Source organism: Trachinotus anak, unplaced genomic scaffold, assembly GCF_046630095.1.
Source record: "Trachinotus anak isolate AG129_WGS33_773 ecotype Australia unplaced genomic scaffold, CSIRO_AGI_Tana_v1 ptg000034l, whole genome shotgun sequence".
Taxonomy (NCBI): Eukaryota; Metazoa; Chordata; class Actinopteri; order Carangiformes; family Carangidae; genus Trachinotus; species Trachinotus anak.
Window position 1 is genome coordinate 367,736 of NW_027273885.1, and position 25,053 is coordinate 392,788.

The 25,053-nt window shown below is 46.2% G+C and overlaps 1 protein-coding gene across 7 annotated transcripts in view; it reads left to right on the plus strand.

The window, feature by feature from the left end:
* Positions 1–17,572, plus strand: part of fat3a (FAT atypical cadherin 3a) — a 111,806-nt gene extending 94,234 nt beyond the window's left edge. For 4 of the 7 annotated variants that reach the window (XM_071471552.1, XM_071471546.1, XM_071471547.1 and 1 more), the window contains 11 exons: positions 374–1,175; positions 1,504–1,638; positions 1,842–1,996; positions 2,834–3,088; positions 3,635–3,881; positions 6,463–6,616; positions 8,401–9,113; positions 9,462–9,575; positions 11,236–11,295; positions 11,828–11,863; positions 14,929–17,572. In XM_071471552.1, the coding sequence (XP_071327653.1) occupies positions 374–1,175; positions 1,504–1,638; positions 1,842–1,996; positions 2,834–3,088; positions 3,635–3,881; positions 6,463–6,616; positions 8,401–9,113; positions 9,462–9,575; positions 11,236–11,295; positions 11,828–11,863; positions 14,929–15,554 (3,297 nt within the window). In that variant the 3' untranslated portion in view covers positions 15,555–17,572. The remainder of the gene's footprint in view (positions 1–373; positions 1,176–1,503; positions 1,639–1,841; positions 1,997–2,833; positions 3,089–3,634; positions 3,882–6,462; positions 6,617–8,400; positions 9,114–9,461; positions 9,576–11,235; positions 11,296–11,827; positions 11,864–14,928) is intronic. The other 3 variants (XM_071471551.1, XM_071471550.1, XM_071471549.1) reach the window with 2 other exon arrangements.
* Positions 17,573–25,053: the final 7,481 nt, after the last annotated feature.

The following is a 25,053-nucleotide window of genomic DNA, read 5'->3' on the forward strand; positions in this document are numbered from 1 at the left end:
GAGTCACTGACCATCATAACACAATGACGGCTGTGAGCAACAACGACCACAGTGTGTTCACTGATGAAAGACTTTCACTTATCACATGAGAACAGACGGTTCTGTATTAAACAGCACTGATAGATATTTACTCATGATTTTACACAGTGAGAGTTTCTGGGATAGAAGAAGAACAAATGTTATAATTTTTATTATATGTATGTATCTACTGTAATAAACTGTAAAAATACTGTTAATATGTGATGATGTTCAAATATGGTAACTTTAAGTTCAAATAAAGTTTCCCTGTCCCGAGCTGTAATGTGACATTAATTAATCCAGATAATGTCACAGATATTAACAAGTTATTTCTCTCCCCCCCCCCCCCCCCCAGGTGACAGACTCGGGGAAGCCCCGTCTCTCCTCGTCCTCCATGCTGACAGTCAGGGTGATCGAGGAGAGCCTTCACCGGCCTGTGGCGTTACCACTCGAGGTTCATATCATCACTATGGAGGACGAGTTTCCTGGTGGAGTGATTGGCCAGTTACACGCCACCGACGCTGACCCTTATGATGCGCTGACCTTTGGCCACGCCCCCCCAGCCCAGCGCAGTCTTTTTAAGATCAGTCCTCGTGACGGGAAGATCATCGCCCTGGGCGGGCTGGACGCGGGCAAGTACTCCATCAATGCCAGCGTCAGTGACGGCCGCTTCGCTGTGCCTGTGCCCGTGAGCGTGCACGTGGAGCAGGCCACGCCAGAGATGCTGCGTGAGGCGGTGACGGTGCGTTTCGAGAGCGTGGCACCTCAGGACTTTGTGGCGCTGCACCTGAAGAGTGTGTTGAAGGTCCTTCAGCAGGCCGCCGCATCGCAGCAGCAGGACGCGCTGCACCTGCTCAGTCTGCAGCCCGTCGGCGGGACGCAACAGCTGGACATGCTGGTTGCCGTGGAAACAGCTGGAGGCGGCTACTACAAGGCAGCCTACCTCACCCAGAAACTGAGCGCATCGCGGCGGCAGCTGGAGGAAGTCCTTAGGGTGTCGGCCATCCTGGACAAGAACTGCTCGGGGCTGGAGTGTCGTGGGGCGCAGTGCGAACAGAGCATCATCCTGGACTCACACAACCTGGCTACATACAGCACGCCACGGGTCAGCTTCGTGTCCCCACGCTTCCACCGCACCTCCCGCTGCACCTGTAACGGTGAGTGCGGTCAGGTCTGAAGTGTTCACGGTGCTCTGAGCCAGATCACCTCACATGTTTACATGAGAACCTTTGGGTGGGTGTTACCACGGGGCAGGGGTGGGTGGGTGTAAAGTTGTAGTGTAGTTTTTATACGAAATCACACACTTCATTATTATTTTCACTTTTCTTAATTTGTTTGTGCTGATTTTCAATCAATATTGATTAATATTGATCGAAAATCAATATTAATATTGATAAACACCGGTGATTTCAGAGACTAATGATATTATCTTCTGTGTTTTCTGTCTTTCCCTTTGTGTGTGTGTGTGTGTGTGTGTGTGTGCAGACGCCAGCTGTGCCGTCCTGTCAGAGCAGTGTGAGGATCAGCCCTGTCCAGCAGACATGCAGTGTGTTTCAGTGGAGGCCACCAGAGGGCGATACGCATGCCAGTGTCCACCAGGCAAACTGGGGGAGTGTGCAGGTGTGTGTGTGTGTGTGTGTGTGTGTGTGTGTGTGTGTGTTTGTGGCACAGAGAAAAAGAAAGAAACATGTAAAATGTCCGTATGAAGATTTTTAATGTGTGATAATAACTCATGCATCAACAACTTTTAAATGAATGAATTCATGTTTCATGTTTACACTCTTTTGTGGTCACCTGTTCACCTGTTCACTTTCTGGGTGCAGGACACTCGTCTCTGAGCTTCTCAGGTAACAGCTACATCAAGTACAGACTGTCAGACCGGCTGCAGACGGAGCTGAAGCTCAGTCTGAGGATCAGGACGCTGCAGAGCCGAGGAATCATCATGTACACACACACTGAGCCCTGCACCGTGCTCAAGGTACACACACACACACACACACACACACACGCTGAGTGTCAGCTGGGAGGTGCAACAAAGAGACCAGCTGACTGGGACTTGAACCTGATCCACTCAGCTCAGGCTGCTGCTAACCAGGACAGAGTTTCATCATCAGCCTGACACTCTGCACGACGGCAGGTGCTGCTGTTTATGTAGCATCAACATGATCACTCACATGTTAACTGGTAAAACTTCACATTTCACACTTTGTGTCTGAGGTCTCATTTGATTTTCTAGAAGTGACCAGGTCTTTCTCTACCGCTCCATCACCATGTCTGTTGTCAGGCTGAAAACTGGAGAAATTTAGCTCAACTCTAGGACAGGCTAACTGTTAGCTAAGCTAAGTGTTAGCTTCATCCACATTTCCTTCATCATTGTCAACATGAATTTTAAACCATTAAGTATCAGTGAAGGACAACAACACAACTACAAGACAAAACAGTTCAAATAATAATGTTTGAATCTATAGACATTATAAAACTTATTGCTGAGGTCATGAGACATTTACCAGTTAAAATATAGACATGAGTCTGACTGAGCAGAAACCATGAGATGGGTTGACACAAAACATGGGGCCAGGACAGTGGGGTCACTATGTGGTGTAGTGTGTGTGTGTGTATGTGCGTGTGTGTGTGTGTGTGTGTGTGGACACAACCATATCTGTTAATTAGAGGAAGAGAAAACACTGAATCCTAATGAGTGTCTGAGCTGTTGGTAAACAAGATGATTTCTCTTTAATCAATTTAGTGATCAGAGTTTATACAAACTGTGTGTGTGTGTGTGTGTGTGTGTGTGTGTGTGTGTGTCTGTGAGCAGTTGGAGGATGGGAAGCTGTGGTTCCAGCTGGCCTGTGGCCTCGGAGGTGGAGGAGGAGGAGGGGGCGGGGACAGTCCCAACATGCTGGGTATCTCCGGCCGTCGGATCAGTGACGGCAGCTGGCACACGGTGGCGCTGGAGCTCAGCCGTAACTTCAGCAGCCTGGCGCTGGACGACAGCTACGTGGAACAGCGCCGCGGACCGCCCTTCATACAGCCGCTGGCCCCGGACAGAACCATCTACTTTGGAGCGCTGGTCAGTCAGCAGCAGGAGACAGAGTCGTTTAACATGTGATGACTCTAACGTCCATGGTCAAATACTGATGCGTCTCCTGCAGACTTCCCCTCAGGCTGTGGTGTTGGTGGAGGTTTTGTTCATGCAGACATTATCCAGGGCTGAAAACCTTCATCCACCTCTGCTTGTTTTCAGGATTAGAATCAGTTCATCTGATTTTCTGCTGTTGGTTTTACTGTTAGTCTCCTGAAAGACGCTGCAGCTGTTCGTAGTAAGGACACATGATTTAACCAGCACAACTGAGGTCAACTGAGATATTTCAACTCTCTTTACATCAATGGATAAAATGCAGAAACAGTTTTCAACAGGCTGTAATTTGTTTCAATGTAACTGTGAAGTGAATTTATTTAAAGGGAGCAGTTTTTCTGTGACTGGGTCCTCGCTCAGTTTGTCTCTGTCTGTGTGTCCCTGTCAAAATAAGAGGTTTGGACTGTGGTTAATATGTGGAATGATCTTCTGCTCCTCTGAAAATCAGCTTGAATGAATTTCTGCCCTGTCTCACTACAGGTCCAGCACCCCAACTCCCGCAGCCTCATGGACTCCCAGAAGGACCCACGGGTCCTCGAGGGTTTCCAGGGCTGCCTGGACTCGGTGATGCTGAACAACAATGAGCTGCCGCTGCAGAACAAGCGCTCGCGCTACGCGGAGGTGGTGGGACTGACGGAGCTGAAGCTGGGCTGCATCCTCTTCCCTGACGCCTGCCTGCAGCAGCCCTGCCGCAACGGAGCCACTTGCACCAGCCTGCCCTCTGGTGGTGAGTCACAGGAACTACATCAGCTTTTCACTGCAACTGAGACTGAGTTAGTTCTGAGTTAGTCCTGAGTTAATTCTGAGTTAATCCTGAGTTAACCCTGAGTTAATCCTGAGTTAATCCTGAGTTAACCCTGAGTTAATTCTGAGTTAATCCTGAGTTAATTCTGAGTTAATCCTGATTTAATCCTGAGTTGACCCTGAGTTAATCCTGAGTTAACCCTGAGTTAATTCTGAGTGAATTCTGAGTTAATCCTGAGTGAATTCTGAGTTAATCCTGAGTTAATCCTGAGTTAACCCTGAGTTAATCCTGAGTTAATCCTGAGTTAACCCTGAGTTAATTCTGAGTTAATCCTGAGTTAATTCTGAGTTAGTCCTGAGTTAATCCTGACTTAATCCTGAGTTGACCCTGAGTTAATCCTGAGTTGACCCTGAGTTAATCCTGAGTTGACACTGAGTTAATCCTGAGTTAATCCTGAGTTTGCTCCTCTGTGTGTTAATTAACTGGACTGAACATGATGAAGCACAAACCTGTGTCAGCAGAGGACTCCTGTATCTGAAGGTGCTTTCAGCCTTCATGAGTTAGTTTTATGAGAGTTTAAAGGACAAATCTCTGTCTAACATCATTCTGAGCTTCACAGCTACTCAGCATGGACTGATTTATTATCTTCAGATTTATTATAGTTTTGAAACATTTATTAAACTAAATTTCTTTCAAACAGTAAAATATTGTGCATGTTCAGTAAAAACAGTTTTCATGCTTTTAAAAAACTGAGCAGGAAGATGAAAAAGTGAATTAATGAAACCAGAAAAGACTGGTTTCATCTTTTGAAGGATATAACCTCATGAAGAGACCAAACCAACAGCGGGTGAGTGCGTCTCTCAACACTTTCCCCGTCTGCGGTTCTCAGCTCTTTGGTTCCTACATAAACCTGTAACACACGTAGTTTCATTTTAAACAGGTTCAGTAATTTGCTGAAACAGATGAATGTGTGGTTTTTATAAATGTTACTGAAAAGAGGAAAAAGGTTGGGATCTATTTTGTGTGTGTGTCTGTGTGTGTGTGTGTGTGTGTGTGTCTGTCTGTGTGTGTGTGTGTCTGTCTGTGTCTGTCTGTGTGTCTGTCTGTGTGTGTGTGTGTCTGTGTGTCTGTGTGTGTGTCTGTGTGTGTCTGTGTGTTTGTGTGTGTGTGTCTGTCTCTGTGTGTGTCTGTGTGTATGTGTGTGTGTGTCTGTCTGTGTGTGTGTGTCTGTGTGTATGTGTGTGTGTGTCTGTCTGTGTGTGTGTGTGTGTGTGTGTGTGTGTGTGTGTGTGTGTGTCTGTGTGTGTGTGTGTCTGTGTGTGTGTGTCTGTGTGTGTCTATGTGTGTGTGTGTGTCTGTGTGTGTGTGTCTGTGTGTGTGTGTCTGTCTGTGTCTGTGTGTGTGTGTCTGTCTGTGTGTGTGTGTGTGTGTCTGTCTGTCTGTGTGTCTGTCTGTGTGTGTGTCTGTCTGTGTGTGTGTCTGTCTGTCTGTGTGTGTGTGTCTGTGTGTCTGTCTGTGTGTCTGTCTGTGTGTGTGTGTGTGTGTGTGTGTGTGTGTCTGTCTGTGTGTGTGTATGTCTGTCTGTGTGTGTGTCTGTGTGTGCGTCTGTGTGTGTGTCTGTGTGTCTGTGTGTGTGTCTGTGTGTGTGTGTGTCTGTGTGTGTGTGTGTGTCTGTGTGTGTGTGTGTGTGTGTGTGTGTGTGTGTGTCTGTCTGTCTGTGTGTGTGTGTGTGTGTGTCTGTGTGTGTGTGTGTCTGTGTGTGTGTGTGTCTGTGTGTGTCTTACTGTGTGTCTGTCTGTGTGTCTGTGTGTGTGTGTGTGTGTGTGTGTGTCTGTCTGTGTGTCTGTCTGTGTGTGTCTGACTGTGTGTGTGTGTGTCTGTCTGTGTGTGTGTGTGTGTGTGTCTGTGTGTGTGTGTGTGTGTGTGTGTGTGTGTGTGTCTTAAGTTAAAGTCTTTTTGCTTTACACATACACAACAGTGATCAATAATGAAGCTTTGATCATTCATCCTGAGTTGGCTGCTGTAAGACGCCACATGTTCCTCATTTACACTTTAATGAGCAAAGCATCCTGGGAATTGTTGCAGCCACTGTTGTCATTTACACAGCGCTGCAGAAAGGTTGTGTGTCTAATGACATGTCAGTGTGTGTGTGTGTGTGTGTCTGTGTGTGTCTTCATTATGCTGTGTGTGCTTATGCCAAGACCGACCGCTCTGAATATTTCATGAAGCTTCCTCCTCTTCCTCCTCTTTTTCCTCCTCCTCCTCCTCTGCCTCCTCTTCCTCCTCCTCTTCCTCCTCCTCTCCCTCCTCTTCCTCCTCCTCCTCTGCCTCCTCTTCCTCCTCCTCTTCCTCCTCTTCCTCCTCCTCTCCCTCCTCTTCCTCCTCCTCCTCTGCCTCCTCTTCCTCCTCCTCTTCCTCCTCCTCTCCCTCCTCTTCCTCCTCCTCCTCTGCCTCCTCTTCCTCCTCCTCTTCCTCCTCTTCTTCCTCCTCTCCCTCCTCTTCCTCCTCCTCCTCTCCCTCCTCTTCCTCCTCCTCTTCCTCCTCCTCCCTCTCTGACTACCAGGGTTCTCCTGCAGTTGTAACCCCCAGTACACCGGAGGGCGCTGTGAGATGGAGATAACGGCGTGCGTTCCCAACCCGTGTCAGAACAGCGGCGTGTGCAAACCCATCGGCAACGCCTTCCTCTGCAGCTGTAGGAGGGGCTTCAAGGGTCTGACGTGAGTCGAGTCCAAACACACACCTGAGCTGACGCCTTAAAGGGCCAGTTCACCCACATCCTGGCAGTTTCCCTCCATGGAGACAGTCTTTGTTTTATTAGTCCTCAGAGGTGATGGAGTGTAGACTGAGTGAGTGTGGAACTAGTTTCTGTGGAGGAAGTACATCTGCAGACTGTGTGTTCTGTGGCATATTACAGGGAAACACTGCAGTTCTTTATTTGAATGTAAGTGAAATCCTATTAACATCCTCTGTTTTTGACTAAATGTACTGAAGCCCTGAGGGACTGAAATTATTTAAAAAAAGTTTAGAAGTTTTAATGAAGACTGTGTCAGTCGACCTCTCTGTGTACCTGTCACTCAGGTTGTGATGAAATGAAATCACATGATGAGACTGGAGCCACAGCTGTGAGGTGAGGGTCCTGATGTGACCCCTCACAGCTGTGGACTGTGTCTGACTCCATCATGATCAAAACACGTTTGTAGCAACAGTGATGTCACAGAACTTACTCACACTCTTTATAGAACCTTGTGTTTCCAGCTCAGGGACAAAGTCAAACTCTCCACAGAAGTCAGAGTTTGATGTGAAGCACAGAGGTGATGTCACTTCACAGGTAAACACTGATTCTCTGTCGAGCAGGTAACTGTGAGGGGGGGGCTGCATCAGTGAGGGTCACAGGGTTGTGACGCAGCTCAGGTGATGTTGTTGTTACAAATCAACTGTGACCTCACACCTGCTGAGCCTCAGGTAGGGTTCCTGACACTGTTCTCACTGTTCTCCAGGTGACACAGGTTCTTGAAGAACATGTAAGTGCTGCTCACAGCCACAGGGGGGCAGTAATGAATTACAATTCAGCACAGTGGCCTCTGTTTCCCAGCTTCCTCAAACGCAACATTAGATCCTGTTTGTCACATTTTCCAGATGCAGAGAAAAAAACACACACACACACACACATATTTTTTATGAATTCAGATTTGAAGAAGTTTTATAATGAATTATCATCATCATCCTCCTGCATCACTACTATACAACTATCCCTATCCCAACAGTACAACTCTGGCTCATCTGTTGACCTTTGACCTTTGTTCACTTATTGTTGCTTCCTGTGTCCATCTCTGACCTTCATGATCTGACCAGTTTGTGCTCCTTTGATTCAACACAACTTTAATTAGGACGTAAAAACTAAATGATGAAGATTTAAACTGCACAACCATGTCCGCTGACAGTAGCCCCAGCCTCTGGACGACTGTTGCCCCGGGGCAGTTCCCAGCTTGTTGGTAATCTTTGCACAGACCAATTAAAACTTTAAAATTCAGTTTCACCTTTAAGGTTGAAAACCATCTCACTCCAGTCTAACAGTATTGTCCTGATTAACCTTAATCCAGATCCGAAACACATTTGACAAAGTCCAAGATAACAGGATCCAGAATCAAGAACTAAACATTTTCTGAAGTGTTTCCTGTGCAGCTTCCACCAGTGAGCTGCACTGAGCCTGTTCATGTTCTACTCACAGCATCTTCAATTCAATTCAATTCAATTTTATTTGTATAGCGCCAAATCATAATATACATTATCTCAAGGCACTTTACAGGGTCAGGTCGAGACCTGACTTTGTTACAGAGAAAAAACCCAACAGTTCCCACAAAGAGCAAGCACTTGGCGACGGGGGGGAGGAAAAACTCCCTTTTAACAGGAAGAAACCTCCAACAGAACCGGGCTTCAGACCAGGTCTTCCTCTGACCCACCAGGGACCAGGTCTCTGAGCTCTCCCCTGTTCCTCCTGCAGGTGTGAGGAGGACGTGAACGAATGCGACCGCAGTAATCCAGAGGGGGAGTGTGAGAACGGCGGCATCTGCGTCAACACTCATGGCTCTTTCTACTGTAACTGCACCGCTGGCTTCGTGGGCCAGCGCTGCGGCCTGCGGCCTGTCGTCGTCCCCAACATGCAGGCGGGCCACGCCGTGGTCGGCAAAGAGGAGCTGATCGGCATCGCCGTGGTGCTGTTTGTCATCATCACCCTCATCATCCTCTTCATCGCTTTCCGCAAGAAGGTTTTCCAGAAGAACTACTCGAGGAACAACCTGTCCCTGGTCCAGGACCCTGCCACAGCGGCACTCCTCAACAAGGCCAACGGCGTCCAGTTTAAGACCCTGCACTGCACGCCAGGAGACCCCCTCAACCTGTACTCAGAGCCAGGGCTGGGGCCCACCATGGTGGGAGGGGGCGGGATGATGGGACCCCCGCAGGTCCCCGTGAGGCCCATGGCATACACGCCCTGTTTCCAAGGAGACCCCCGCTCCACACTGGAGAAGATGGTGGACGGGCGCAGCGTGGAGCACACAGAGATGAGCACCTTCCACCCGGAGTCCCCGAGGATCCTGTCAGGAACCACCAGGAGGGGGGTGGTGATCTGCAGCGTGGCCCCCAACCTGCCGCCGGTGTCGCCCTGTCGCTCAGACTGTGACTCCATCCGCAAGAGCCCCTGGGACAGTGATGAGGGTGAGGAGGCGGGGGGTGTGTGTGTGTGTGTGTGTGTGTGTGTGTGTGTGTGTGTGTGTGTGTGTGTGTGTGTGTGAGAGAGAGAGTGTGTGTGTATGTGTGAGGGGGTGTGTGTGTCAGGGTGTGTGTGTCTGTGTGTGTGTGTGTGTGTGTGTGTGTGTGTGTGTGTCAGGGTGTGTGTATGTGTGTGTGTCTGTGTGTGTGTGTGAGGGTGTGTGTGTCAGGGTGTGTGTCTCTCCGTCACTTCTTCTCTCTGCTGATCGTACAGAATAATAAATACTGTTCTTCATATCACACACAGTGACAGCTTTAGGAACCTGACCTCTGACCTTTGACCTCTCCCCACAGGTAAGATGGTGGACATGGCAGAAGAGGTGACGTGTTTCTCAGGGAGCAACAAAGGCAGTAACTCTGAGGTCCAGTCACTGAGCTCCTTCCAGTCTGACTCCTGTGATGACAACGGTGAGACACAACTCAGACACAGCTCTGCACAGCGTCAGGGCTTTTATTTTGAAATGCTGCTTCCTGTTTGTTCTGTGGTTACACTCAGTGTCTCTGTCTGAAGAGGCTGTTCATCAGGATCCACAGAAAACCAGTGAGAAAACGTTTGGAGGTCACTGCTGCAGTTCAGATACAGAGACAGGTTTTTATTGGAGAAATTGTTTGAACAAGTTTTAAAAATGCTCTGAAGACGTTAGTGTGACTGATGAACTACCAGAGTCTCCTGGGACGACCATGGACTCAGGGCTCCCGAGAAGACCGGCCCACAGGAGTCCAGGACCAGGGCCTGGCTGCACAAAACACCTCAAGATTTCTGCTTAAGTATGACACTTAAGGTTTTTTTTCTCCTTAGCTGAGGGTGTTTCACAGAATCTTAAAAGGTTTCCTTAGTTAAGGAAAAAAGTTCAGTAATTTACAGCAGTAAAATTCTACTGTTTCCTTGGAGACTGTCTGTTGAGTGAATCCTTAAGTGTAAGTCTAAGATAAGGAGAAAACCTTAAATACTTCAGTGAACAGTAAAATAGAAAAAAAGAAAATCTTAACTTAAGGTGTTTTGTGGAACTGGCCTCAGGTCTTCAGGTCTCTGTCCATGACGTCATATTTGCTGTTCTCCACCATCACCGCTAACTGATGCTGCGTTCACTTGTCTCTGGACCAAACTGGTTAAAGTGTTAGAGCCGTGATGGTGGACGTGTAGAAAGGACACAGACTGAGTCAGACCAGCAGTAAAGACTTAATTCATGTAAACTTAACTGTGGATATTCATTGTTCCCAGAGGACGAGCCTCATGTTCTCCTCATCAGTGTCCCAGAGGACAGACGGAGTGATTTAATGAGCTCCAGTCAGACTCTGTGATTTTCTTAGGGGGTCACAGTTGTGTTAGATTCTCCAGCAGTGTCCTCACCTCCAGTCCAGCTGAGGACGTCTGCTGTGCCGTACACCTGTCTCTCTCTCTGCTGTGGTTTCCTGATCCTGATCCTCAGCAGCATCACTGTCGGCGTCCTCAGAGAGACCACAGGGCTTTGAGCTTCACAGCATGGTGTTGGTGGTTGTGCTCTTTGTGCTGGAGCTCTGTCTTTGGTTTTGTTTAATTTCCATTGCTTTGTGCTGGTCTCACTACATTTTATTTGCAATCCATGAGATTCATTGTTTTTTTTTTCAGAATGATCATAATCCAGAAACCTCTGCTTTTTTTGCCCCTAATCATCTGTTGATTAATTAAGTGGATTTTGCCTCGGCCATGTTAACACTGCTGTCGCTGTCATTCCACTGTGAAAATCTGACACCAGATGAGAACGTGTCTGCACCTCAGTGACAGAGCAGCACAAGTGTTTGAGTTAATGGTTTTTTTTTTTGCTTTGACATTGTTCTGTTCTCACATGGCTTTCTCTGCATTTGTGAAGTTGATTTTATTTGTTTCGCAGTGTAATCGACCTCCAGATATATTAACAACACTGTGAGCAAATTGCCCCCAAACATCAAACCCAGTGAGAAGCCTTGACAGTGTCAGAGGCAGACCAGGCCGTCCTCTCTGCAGCCCCTGACCAACACCATGATGAGCATATTTCACTTTGAATGACTGTGTTTCAAAACTTATCTCCTCCTTCTCTCCCTCCACAAGCCTCCATAGTGACTGTCATTCGACTGGTCAATGATGCAGTCGACACAATCGAGAGTGAAGGTACCATGTCTCATCCCCTTTGTGTCTCTGCTCTCACTCCTCCATGTCTCTCCTATCTCACTATCTCTTCTCCTCAGTTACATACACCACCTAAACTGAACACACTCTACACTATACTGTGTGTTAAATACTGGATCTTTCAGTAGGTTAGCTTCTGTGCCATTGGATCTCAGCTCTCGGGGTATTTTTCATAGAGCAGTGATGGCTAACCATGAGCCTCTGATTGGCTCACTGACCTGTTGTTACCAGAGCTCCAGAGAGAAGCCTGAGAGAGGAGATGTAAAACTACGCTGAGATGGTTTTTGGTTCTTAAAACCACAAATATATCTTCTGATGGAGATCAACACTTCAGATAAAACACAGAAGAAGATAAAATATGGAGCTTTAAATATCAAGACTTTCACACTGGTAGAATTACAGATAGACCACATGACCTGCACCTGATTCCTTCTGTCCTGTAAGACTGTATTTAAACCAGCAGACACTCACAGTCCAATGCTGAAGGCCTCTGTGTTGTTCTTCCATCTGACAGTGTCAGTCATGGACCAAGGTCAAACCTACAACAGAGGTGACTACCAGCCACTCCTCCTCCTCCACCCCACCCCTATCTATCTATCTATCTATCTATCTATCTATCTATCTATCTATCTATCTATCTGTCTATCTGTCTGTCTGTCTGTCTGCAGGGAGTAGACAAAATAACTTTAATTGTTCTTTGTATTAATCATAGATGTATTCAGATATTTTAAAGTGCTAGTTTGTTTTATAGCTGACACATTATGCTGATTAGTATTCAAGCTACTATGATCCACCTCTGGAGCAAAATGATCAGATCAGTCAGGAAGACTCTCCCCTTCTTCAGTCATTTCTTCCACTAACCTGAAATGTCTCCACTGAAAACAGTAACCGTTATAACAATAAACCAAAACCAACAAATTATCTCTGTCGGGCTGGTCCTACTTCCCACTGATTAATGCAGTAGAGTGTGTGTGATTGTCTCTGTCAGCCACAGAGCTACCTAAACATGATGTGGTCGTGTTGGACTCTGTGGATCCAGTCGCACAAGCAAAATAAATCAGTGTAAATTAGCTAGTTCAAGTTTGATTGTGTCAATCAAACTGTGTCAACTAGCAGCCAAGGAGGGTCGTTGTAGGCTGAGTCTCAGCTAGCAGTTAGCAGCCTGCTAGCTTGCACAGCTGTTGTGACAAGGATTAGCATGTTAGCAGTTGGCTCTCCAGGTCCAATAGTTTATCAACTAGCCGTAGGAGTAGTCACTACATCACCAAGCTTCCATTACTACTTTATAGTTTTTGTTCTGCATGTACATGTGGACGATGTCACTCTTCCATTGGTTGACGTGTGGCAGTGTTGCATCAAGAAACACAGTAATGCGCCAACAAAAGGCAGAAAAGAAGACTGATAGTTCCTAAACATGGATGTAAACAATGCAGGGTTCAATAATTAAAGAAACAGGTTTGCTAATGTTTTTGAGGAAGAACAATCGTTCAATACATTTGTTAGACCTCAAGGATCCACACAATGAGCTTCAGTAACTCACACTGAATGTAAACATAACTTTATTTAAAGAAAACAGGAACCTTTACACCTAAAGCTACTGCTCCTCTTTCTGCTAATTAGCATCAAATTGGCTGCAGCTTTAGAGCAACACTCTTAGCTCCTGAACCTGAAACCCTCAGCCATCTGTCAGGTCTGCAGTCATGACCCCAGATACAGTCTGTGAGAACAGTAAAATCTCAAAGCTTGTTTGTCCTGACTGAAATTATTTTGTCTATCCCCCCTCTCTTTCTACCTGTGTACCCCCATCTGTGCTTTCATACCTCCATACTATGAAATTCCCTTCCCCAGTCAGAGCTTTGTGGACGTATGTGTGATTTGATGCCCCACCCCCTCACCCCCTTTGCCTGCCACCTCTCACCTGACTGCATCCCACCATGCTGCTTTGTTTGGATTTTTACCTCCAGCCCAGTGATGGTGTTGTACCAGTTGTTGCTTGATGAAGTTTTCACAACCTCAGTCTTTAGATAGTTTGTTTTCTTCTTCTTTGATGCTTTTTGATTTGTCATCGCTTTTGTTTTAACTTCACTCACTGTGCTCTGAAATGAAAAACTCGATTCAGTTAATCCACAGAACTCTTGGTAGATTGTCTTCTTGGTCAGCCGAACCTTAGTGATGCAAATCATCATTGATGCACTGTCAGTGGATCATTTGCGTCAGTGCTCAGTACTTTAGTATACTGTTCTCATAATAGGTTTCAAGACAGAACACGGGTCAAGATGGCTCTTCCTTTCCATATGGCCAACAAAGATAGACAAAAATGTATTGTAATGTATGATGTGCATGAATCATGAGTTTATTGCTGCCTTGGGTCAGTCTTCATCAACTTGCAACATCAGAAAATCATCATTTATAACTGGTACATAGACAGACAGACATAATGGGAGCCAGGTATATACCATTGGGTGTTGCTGGCAGTCTTTACGTGTTTATCACTGACTGACATTTACGCATAATGATAGAAAAATAGTTACATGGATCATTTAACCGCAGCTTCCTAGCTGTAAATTCAGACCTTGCATCATTAGTTTCAGCCCCATGAACATTTTCTGGCCTGTCGTCCTTGGAGAATGACGCGCCCATAAGCCTTCATAGGAAAACAAAACTTTGTCATTACCTGTGTCCCAATTCAGGCGCCACATCCTTCGGAAGTCTACAAAGGTGTGGCCCTTTGGCTGAACTGAAAAGAGACGGCCCACTCATACCACCTTACCAGCTCCCAGCTCACTTTGACAACACTTAACTTTTTTCTACAAAAACTTGAGATTTTAAGGCCCTTGGTTTAAACAGTTGTACCCTTAGCTGTTGAACTAAGCTGAAACCAGCACACAATGAATCTTGGGAGAGGTTGGGCCATGAAGGATCTGCTCATAGGAGCCTTCATTGCCCAGGAAAAGAAGACCACATTTGTGTCTGATCATGTTGCTGTGACACATTCGGTCTTTGAATGCAGCCTCCAAAAGAGAAAGCTGGTGATTGGGAATTGGGACAGAGCTATTGTAAAAACGTAAAACTAGAACGACTAGTCCTGTCAGTGTTCTGGTGATTAATCACAGGCTTAATCATTGTATTCATGTTGCATGTGTTGAAGTGGTAGCAGGGTGCATCAGAACCAGAACCCACTGACAACAAAGATGATTCATATCGCGTATTGTTACGCTGACCAACAGGAGAATCTCCCAGCTGTTTGGTGAATCCCTCTAACATCCTGAATCAGATGTTGCTGTGTTTTTTGAGCCCTTCAACATGGCTGCAAGTGTTGATGATGATCTCAGCATGCTGTAACCCTCACAGGCTCCTGTTGTGCATGTCACATACCCTCCAAAGACCTAACTTGTTTTCCGTACAGGTTTTGTCATGATCTTGTCATGTACTCGACCTTCAACACCCCTGTGTATTGTTGATGTTGCTGAGTTGAGTGTGCCTGCTGCTTACTCGAGGCATGTCTGCTTCACAGTTCTGCGCTGTGGAGATCGGTTTGTTGTTGCAGCCAAATGGGGGCTGTTGATTTTCACAGTGCAGATTGTTACTTATCTGATCTCCCCCTCTGCTGTCCAGCATATCACTGGGACACTTCAGACTGGATGCCGAACACCAGGCTGTCGGACATTGAAGAGGTGCCAGGCTATGAGGCAGGTCCTGGCAGCAATGTAGCAGGCTCAGCCCCCCGCCTTGGAGGAAGCACCCGTGAACTGGAGTCAGACTACTACCTGGGGGGCTATGACATCGACAGTGACTACCCCCCACCCCATGAAGAAGAGTTCTTGAGCCAAGACCAGCTTCCACCTCCGCTGCCCACAGGTGAGGACTACCCAGAGCCCTACACGCCACTGCCCACCAACCCCCCAGTCTCCAAGGAGAGCACCTTGAGCTCCGGCAGCACCGGGCGTCAGCATGCCAGGCCACACTTCCACCCCAGCCAGTACTTGCCTCCCCACCAGCTGCCTCTCGGGGAGGCGCTTCATGGGGACTTCAGCTCTTGTGGGGTTACCCCGGGAAATGGAGACACTGATGACTCTGTGTCACTAAACATGCGACTGTCTGTTGGAGCATCATCAGCCTCAGACATGTCGGCCCCCTGCGGGCTGGACGACTCTGAACATGGCAGTGACTTTGACAGTATGGACGAGCTTCGTCGAGGTGTGACCATCATCACTGACTCACAGCAACAGACTGAGGTGTGATTGGTTGACCAGTACAGGGATGCTGAGGAGTGTAGGATGGACCAGAAGGAGCAGGAGATTAGTGCCAATGGAAGGAGATGCACAAGTGGATGTTATCACAGGGGAAGACGTGTCAGCAGCACTAGGTTCTGCTACAACCACGAACTGTAAGACTAACCCCAAAACCACAAAGTTAAAACCACATTTCACTTGTTTTAAGTACTGTCCTCCCCGCAATTCTGTCCAGAAACAGGAGTGAGGCTTTACAGAAACAAGAACCACAGACTGTGTCAGTACTGCCCCCACCATGCAGAGCTGTCCTGTTCCAGTAGGGAGTCATGTGTAATGTGAGAAGAATGAGATAGAGAATGTGAATGAGAAAGACTAGTCCAGAAGAGATTGAAATTTACAAAGGAGGTAGAGAAAATCTAAAATAAGAGAAGGGACAATCATGAAAGTGAGAGTGTTGTTTGGCTCCATCATTGGACCACATCTTTCTAAAAGAGACACAAGTCCCTGTTTCCCCCTTTTCCTCCTTGGATTTGTAAACTTTGTAGTGTTCCAAGCTTGTACAGACTTTGTAAAATAGTTTGACCTTACAGATGAATAAGTATGAAACAATGTTGCGGCTACAATTCAAAAAGTCATTTATTTGTTTTCATGTGGAACGTGCTTGCTCCTTTCCCAGAAATATCAAGCCCCCATCACTCCACACCATCTCAGCGACTTGCTCAATCTTTGTTTTTTTTGGGCCAAGTTTTGTGTGGAAGCCGAGAGCTGCTTTAGCTGCTGATGTATTTTAAGGCCTGTTACCTCCATTATTTATATTTAATCTTTAAAGGCCATTGTCCTGGGATTAATGTCTAATTCTAATATTCAAAACTGTTTGAAGATGATCGGACCTCAGGTTATTATGAACCATAAATTGCTGTCAGTAGATAATGTGTGACTCCAGTCCAGCTCCTGTCTAAATGAGCACTAACACTGTTTAACTCCATTTAGCTGCACTCTTAATTGTAATGGAGGATTTTTATATTGTCATATGAATAATGTGAATTATATCCACAGCTGAACATAATTTATCTTCTGATAACAGGATAGTTGAGTATTTATGGCCTAAAACATGTATGCTATCAGCTGCAGCAGCTCTCAGCCCTTTTGCTTTGTGGAATTGCTTTATCTTTGTTGCACTAGTGGATTGGTTTTGGCTGGTCGTGACAGCTCTCTGCTGTAGTCCATGCCCAGATTTGATTTGTTCCTCCTCCATGTGCTTGACGTCACACATTATTTCCAAAAAGCCATGTGGGGCAGTCATATTACATTCCACTGTTTCCTGTCACTTTGTGCCGTCTTCACCTTGTCTGCAGACACAAGTGAAGCCCTCGGTGTCTCTAATGGCCTCATCTCCAGCCTCCAGGACGCAGCACGCCCGCCTGCTGCAGATTGTCACTGTATTGAACCATGATCTGCCTGATCCACTCAGGCATGCAGCTCCTCTTCTGTTTGTAAAAGATGTACGTTTGTGTTTAAATCTCTGTACAGTGTATAGTTAGGTTGTTAAAATGCAGATATGTAGATATGAAATTGCAATCCTGAACTGCCTTTGAGTTTTTTTTGTTGGACTGTTTGATGTGAATGTGGACGATCAGAGACTGTCAGCTGTTTTCACATCATTCCTCCTCTGCCACTGACTCTTTGCTCAAAGTTCTTTTTATTCTTTTAGCCTTGTTTTTTAATTATGAATGCCATTTCAATATTCTAGGTGAATTTTGCACAGTATTAAGTCCAGACATGACATTGAAGCAGATGTTTTGTATTTTGTTTTTATGGTAATGAGGGAATGTTTTTGTACGTTTGTTTCATCAGGAATGTTTGGATGAATTTCTAATGTTCAGTTCAGGTCTGTTTGTGTTCAGAGACGTTAGGCTGTGTCAAAAACATGTCCCCTATCTGCAGAAACTGAGTGTACAACATGAGTGCTTTTTTACTTTTTTTTTAATTCAGTGCAGAAAATAAAAAGGTTCTTGCTTACCACGTCACCTGTTCTGAATTCTGAGATAAATCTACTCTGAAACGTCGTCACAGCCGCTCACTGGCTGCCATGTTCAATACTTTGTGATAACACATTGCATTGCATAGTCTCGCACATCTGACATGCTGTTGTATTTAATATGAATCAAAGCTGGTTCAAACACACTGTTTGCCTGTACCGAACACCAGAGGTAAATGTTTTCTTATCCGCTGTCAGACTGTGGAGCTGCGAAGAGAAAATGAGCTGCAGGAGAAAGAAGAAGTGTAAAACAAACAATTTTTCTTTTTGTTTTAAATGAACAGAATATGTCTGAACATCACAGTGGGACCTGGAGCAGACGGCGTCTGGTTCACCTGGTTCTGTTTAAACCTCTGCACACGTGCACCACCTTCATTCCACCACCCACAGTTCGTCGTAGGTGGAGTCTAACCTGTTGGTGAAAACAGTCACAGCTGAGGCCGTTTACAACAACCAGTTTTTTGGGGGGGCTTTTTCGTGCCTTTTTATGATAGATCAGTGGAGACTGACAGGAAAGGGGGTAGAGAGAGGGGAATGACATGCAGGAAAGAGTCAGACCGATCGGGAGTCACACATGGTACGCGCCCTAACCACTCGACTACCGGGCCGCCACTACAACAACCAGTTGATATAAACCACATGTAGCTGAAGCATCTTCAGCAGTGACAGCTCAGTCATCAGTATGAAATGTCAGGTGATTGATCAGTGATCGATTTATTCAGCTTCATTAAAAAAGTCTCAGAACAGAGGAATAACGACTCAAATGTAAATAAAAAGATTTCATCGCTCATGAACAGTTACTTAGAATGAGCATGGAGCACTGAGTGGACTGTAACAATAACCTGCCAACCTGGACGCATTTTACGTAGCAGGTACGTTCTGTCAATCAAATGTATCATGTAACTGCAGGAGGCAGCAGCGCGTAGTCTGCCAAAAAACAAGAGAAGAATAAGAGGAGTTTGACCAATCATAGTGCGGGGTTCAGTCCCAAATATCAATCTATCAACCTGGGATCACTGATAAATCTCGATCACAGAACTGACTGCGGATCACAGACACAGAGGCAGCTTCATCTCTCTGGTTCCCGCGCTTCACTTCATCTACCTGGTTCCTCAGGTGAGGACGGCGCACTCCCTCCTGTACAAAGGTAAACAGGCTGGGAGACCCACCAAAACATTTAATGTAAATAACGTCATGTGACGTGACTTTTTATAAAACTGAGCCACAGAAATAACGTAACCTACAGGTGTGTGTGTGTGTGTTCAATAACCATGAGGTCAGATGAGGAAGTTCCTCTCACAGTATCAGGAGCAGTGTTAACTGTTCATCACGAGGTCACTTAACAGTTGAATTTATTCAGTGTCTGTACCTGAAAGTGAAAACTTAGTGAGGTGTTTACTAAGTTAACTTTAGTTTTTATTAGATAATTGACTGAAACAACCAGGTGACAGGTGAGACAAAGGGACTGACTCCTCTCTGAGTCTGAATCTGAATCAGGACCTCAGGGCGTCGTTCACCTCTGCAGTCAACACATTACTGACCTGTTATTTCTTCAGATGTGTCTGGACTGTTGTGTTTCATTAAAAGAGCATTAATGTAACTGCTTTGGGTCCATTTTTAATGTAAACATGAATAATTTTAATAATGCAGCAGGTCAGAGGATCAACCTGCAGCATCAGTTCTCTGAGAATCGCATTCATATCCAAACAAAACTGGTGTTGTAACAGAAATATCTCAAAACAATCAATATCAAATTGAATCAGGAATCACATCAAATTAGAACGTTGTGAATCAGAATTGAAGCGATGTGGCGAACAGGAAACAGTCACTGCTGATGTTCACCTTGATGAGCCTCCAGCTGCTGTGATCCTCAGTCTCCAGGTGACTCTTTAACCTGGTGTCATAGCGGTGAGTCTCATGGGGGAACCCTCCACCAGCACCTGCTTTATGGTTCGTCTTCTACACACTGACACACACACACACACACAGGCAGGAGCCACCAAGGTTAAACAGATGCACATTTCATTTCAGTCTTGCATTAACTACAACATGCTGTCCTCATGATGTAATTAGAACGATTTATGGAGATGACATGTTGAATAATTTAGTGTTATCATCGGAGCAGACCAGTATATATTCATAAGCACGCTCACATCTTCTCATCCAGATTAAGTGCATTTAACCTTGAACATGTTTGTGTTACAGAGCTGTCAGAGCGATGATGCTTCGTGACGTCCTGTGGTTTAGGCGACTGGGACTGTTGTTACTGTTGAAGTGAAGCACAGGACAGAGTATTGTAGTGTAGACAGATTGTTGTGTGTGCAGCCTCTGTTTGTCACATTAACAGCCTGGTGAAGAGACTGTCTGATCTGAGGCTGAGAAGAAGCTTGTGCCAGGGGTTAAAGTCAGATTTGACTTGGGGGGGCTCAGAGTCTGGAGCAATTCTCAAGAGGTGCAGATCTTGATTATATTGTTGAATTTATTACATTAAAGCAGTAAAAATGTACATTACGCAGAACTGGTCTGCAACTGTGGAGCAGTTTATAGTTTATCACAACGATAAAATCTGAAGTCGATCTTCACTGAGATAACAGCCTGTTTTTTTATGGTGACAGCACGTTGTTGCATTTTGAGATTATTTTCTATTAAAGCTCCATATTTTATCTTCTCCAGTGTTTCATCTGAAGTGTTGATCTCCATCAGAAGATATATCTGTGGTTTAAGAACCAAAAACCATCTCAGTGTAGTTTTACATCTCCTCTCTCAGGCTTCTCTCTGGAGCTCTAGTAACAACAGGTCAGTCAGCCAATCAGAAGAGAGGATCTGAGTAACAACAGGTCAGTCAGCCAATCAGAAGAGGAGTCGTTAAGCACAAAGTTACAGAAATCTTCTTATAAATATCAACACTTCAAATAAAACATGGACCTTTAAGATAATATCTATCAACCCTCAGTATAAGCCATGCCCACAATTAGTATAAATCTAAATCCATGATTTTCTGACATAAACACTGATGATGATGATGATGATGATGATGATGATGATGATGATGATGATGATGATGATGCTGCTTCAGTCTGTCCTCGACCTTGAGTCTGGAGAGTGTGGCTCACTGCCTTGTTTCTACTGGAGGAGCTTAAAGACGCTCTGATGTTAACATCTGGAGGTTGTTTCCACAAACTGGGATGTGCTGAACTTCCTGTTTGTCGATGCAGATGTCATCTTTTCTATGGAGGAGCAGGGAGTGAGGGACCAGCACCAGACCAGCTCTCAGACCTGACTGTGTCCACGGGGAGAGGACAGAGGTGAAGCACAGACTGCTGAGTGGACTGCAGACATTCTGAGCTCTGCAGTCAGAGAAATGCAGCAAAACACTCATGTCAGATACTGTGAATATACAAGAAGTCAGTGACTTTATCTGGAGTGTGGAACCAGCCTTGGACGGTAACTCAGGCCTGTCAGTGTGTGTCAGTGTCTGTGGAGCTGGGACATGTGAGGCTGATGTTTGCAGCAGAGATGCACAGAGACAGATGCACATAAAGCTGTGATGCACTGACACAAATGGGAAACTGTTAGCATCCACTGTAGCTGCTTCACCAGCTGGTCAACATTTTCCCTCCTGTAGGAGTCTGACAGCAGCACTTCCCAAGGTCACCGACCTCAGCTGCTCAGAGCTGAGCTACAGGCAGCTGTGAACATTACGCTGTGGTTGTGACTGACTGTAATATTGTTACGTCCCCAAGTGGTCCAGGGGAGTGGGGAGTAACAATGTTAAATAAAACCGGGGAGAAGGAATAACTAGGAAACAATAGTAAGGTCACAAATAAGCCAATTTATTATAAATTAAATGCTAATGAAGTTAACGAAAATCCTTCTACGGCAACACAAAACGAGCTCCGGATAACAGGTGAAGCCGGTAGAACCTGGAAAAGAAAGAAAGGGCAACAAACAGGAAACGATAAGTTAGAACAGAACACCCTCCCAGCCACAGGGAGTAACACACAGACAGTATCTGGCGCACACACAAAAACTGGCCCACTGGCCGATAACAACGATCAGAGCCATCACCACTCGCTAGCTCACACACAGCCTCACGCTGCCACCTGACCCACTGGCCCTGACTAGGCCTCCTCAATGCTCCTTATACTCCAGGCTCTGATTGCCAAATCAGGTACAGCTGTGCTGGTTCACCTGCTGGAGAAAAGGGGAGGGGCCAAAGACACACACACATACACACATACACAAACACTACTCCGGCACGTAACAAATATCTTAACGACAGTCAGTGTTCGCTCCTGGTGAAGTAAGAAAGGAAGACCTGATGGCGAGTGGTTGGAATCAAACCACGAGACGCAGATGCTGTGGCGAGTCCCCGGTTTGACTCCCGGCCGGCCGGACTCTTTGCTGCTCTGTCCCATTTCCTGTCACTCTCCACTGTTCTGTTAATAAAGGCTTAAAAATGAGAGAAATACAGATTATACAGACTCAGACTTTACTGGAAGCAAACACTAAGGCGACAGGAAGAGAGGATGAAGCTAACATTAGCATTAGCAGCTGTTTACTAACCAGTCTACAAGAAACGTTGAGTTTAGCATCAAACTTCATTCTTCACTCAGCTTATGGGTCATAACCTGCTGACTGACGACCTGCAGGCTGGTTTGTTACAGGACGGTTGTCAGTGTAGTCATGATGATTGATTGATTGATTGATTGATTGATCAGGTGATCAGTGTTTTCCAGATGAAGTAGTGATGAATAAACTGTAAACTCACCAGGTGAGAGAGGCCCTGGATGAACTCCTTCATACATCATTTTGAAAAAAAGAGACATCCTGTAACATTGACTGACTGACTGACTGACTGACTGAATGAATGAATGAATGAATGAGGTCATAATAATAGTAACCTCCTCATGTCACAGGTGAACACCTTCTGCTCTCCTGGATGTCTGGTATTCTGGTTTGGTCTGTCTGATCCTGCTCCTCGCCTCCTCTCTCTCTCTGACGCTCTCCTCCTCTGGTGATGCTCGCTCACCCTGGCTCCATGAGACGTAAGGAGGGACACGGTTGGGTGATGTTTTAACACAATGACACAGTCAGAATTATTTGATTCTCCTTTGAAAGGTCGATAAAAAGAGCAGCAGACGGGGCCGGATGTTATCACCACTCAGGAACTCCTACAGCCGATCATTTCCTGTCTTTCAAGGACCTTCGACAGGACAGGTAAGTCAGAAACAGGTGTGTGATTATTACACAGGGAAACATGGGCAGAAGTTAGAGATGCTTCAGGGTTTAGTAACAGAATCAGCTTCAGGTTTGGTTCCAGATTATGAAGAAGTAGGTACGGTACAGTTGAACTATAACGCTCTGTATTTGGCAGCAGAGACAACAGGAAGATGTCCGACCTGACCTCAGCAGGCCGTCCACCAATCAGGAGGTTGGTTTGATTCTCAGATCCTCTGCTCTGCATGTTGAAGTGTCCTTGTGCAAGATACTGAACTCAAAACTGCTGATGTTAAATCAGTGTGTGTGTGTGTGTGTGTGTGTGTGTGTGGTAGAAAAGTGCTGTGTGTATAGAAAGAAGAATGTGTGAAAGGATGAATGAGGCTTTATAGTGTGAAGGGCTTTGAGTGGTCAAGAAGTCCAGTACAGTGTATAAATGCATTTAATCTTTGACTCTGTTGAGTCATTTCTGAGTTTGGTCGATATTTGAGCTCAGTGCTGTTAAAGATGAACTGGAATTCAAACCTGAGGCTGCTGAATATAATAGATTCAGTTGTGTTAAAGTTCTACTTTTTAAATTTGAAGTATTTTCAGAATCAGAATCAGAATCAGAATCAGTTTTATTGCCAAGTATGTTTTCACATACAAGGAATTTTTTCTAGTGATTGGTGCAATTGATCAGCAACAGTGGGGCTCTCTGGCCTTGTTGATGAGGCTAATAGCAGATGGGAAGAAGCTATTTTTGTGGCGAGAGGTTTTGGTCCTGAAGGACCGCAGCCTCCTGCCAGAGGGGAGTGTCTCAAAGAGTTTGTGTCCAGGGTGGGAGGAGTCAGCTACAATCTTCCCTGTACGCCTCAGAGTCCTTGAGGTGTACAGGTCCTGGAGGGACGGAAGATTGCAGCCAATCACCTTCTCAGCAGAGTGGATGATACACTGCAGTCTGTTATTGTCCCTCTCCGTGGCAGCAGCGTACCAGATGGTGATGGAGGAGGTGAGGATGGACTCAATGATGGAGGTGTAGAAGTTCACCATCATAGTCCTTGGCAGGTTGAACTTCTTCAATTGCCTCAGGAAATACATCCTCTGCTGAGCTTTTTTGATGAGGGAGCTGATGTTCAGCTCCCATTTGAGATCCTGTGTGATGGTGGTTCCCAAGAAGCGAAAATGCTCCACGGTAGCCACGGGGGAGTCACACAGGGTGATGGGGGTGGGTGGGGCTGGGCTCTTCCTGAAGTCCACTATCATTTCCACTGTCTTCAGAGCGTTTAGCTCTAGGTTGTTCTGCCTGCACCAGGTCACCAGACGCTCAGTCTCCCACCTGTAGGCAGACTCATCGCCATCAGAGATGAGTCCAATGAGAGTGGTGTCGTCTGCAAACTTCAGGAGCTTGACAGACTGATGGCTGGAGGCGCAGGTGTTGGTGTACAGGGAGAAGAGCAGAGGAGAAAGAACGCAGCCTTGTGGGGATCCAGTGCTGATGGTCTGGGAGTCAGACACGTGCTTTCCTAGCTTCACGTGCTGCCTCCTGTCAGACAGGAAGTCGGTGATCCACCTGCAGGTGGAGTCAGGCACGCTCAGCTGGGAGAGCTTGTCCTGCAGCAGAGCCGGGATGATGGTGTTGAAGGCAGAGCTGAAGTCCACAAACAGGATCCTGGCATAGGTCCCTGAGGAGTCCAGGTGCTGGAGGATGAAGTGGAGAGCCATGTTGACGACGTCGTCTACAGACCTGTTGGCTCTGTAAGCGAACTGCAGGGGGTCCAGGAGTGGGTCAGTGATGGATTTGAGATGGGACAGGACAAGGCGCTCAAATGATTTCATGACCACAGAGGTCAGGGCAACGGGTCTGTAGTCATTTAGTCCTGTGGGCCTTGGTTTTTTGGGTACAGGGATGATGGTGGAGGATTTGAAGCAGGCTGGCACGTGGCAGGTCTCCAGTGAGGTGTTGAAGATGTCCGTGAACACTGGAGACAGCTGATCAGCACAGTGCTTCAGGGATGATGGAGAGACAGAGTCAGGACCGGCTGCTTTGCGGGGGTTCTGCTTCTTAAAAAGCCTGTTGACATCTCTCTCCAGGATAGAGAGAGACGTTCCTTTGGTAGGGGAGGAGGAGGGTTCTGATGTGGCTCTGATGTGGAGGTTAGTGTCAGGCTTGTCCCACTGTCTTTCAAAGCGGCAGTAGAACTCATTCAGATCGTTGGCCAGACGGAAGTCATTAATGGAGTGGGGGGGTTTAGGTTTGTAGTTTGTGAT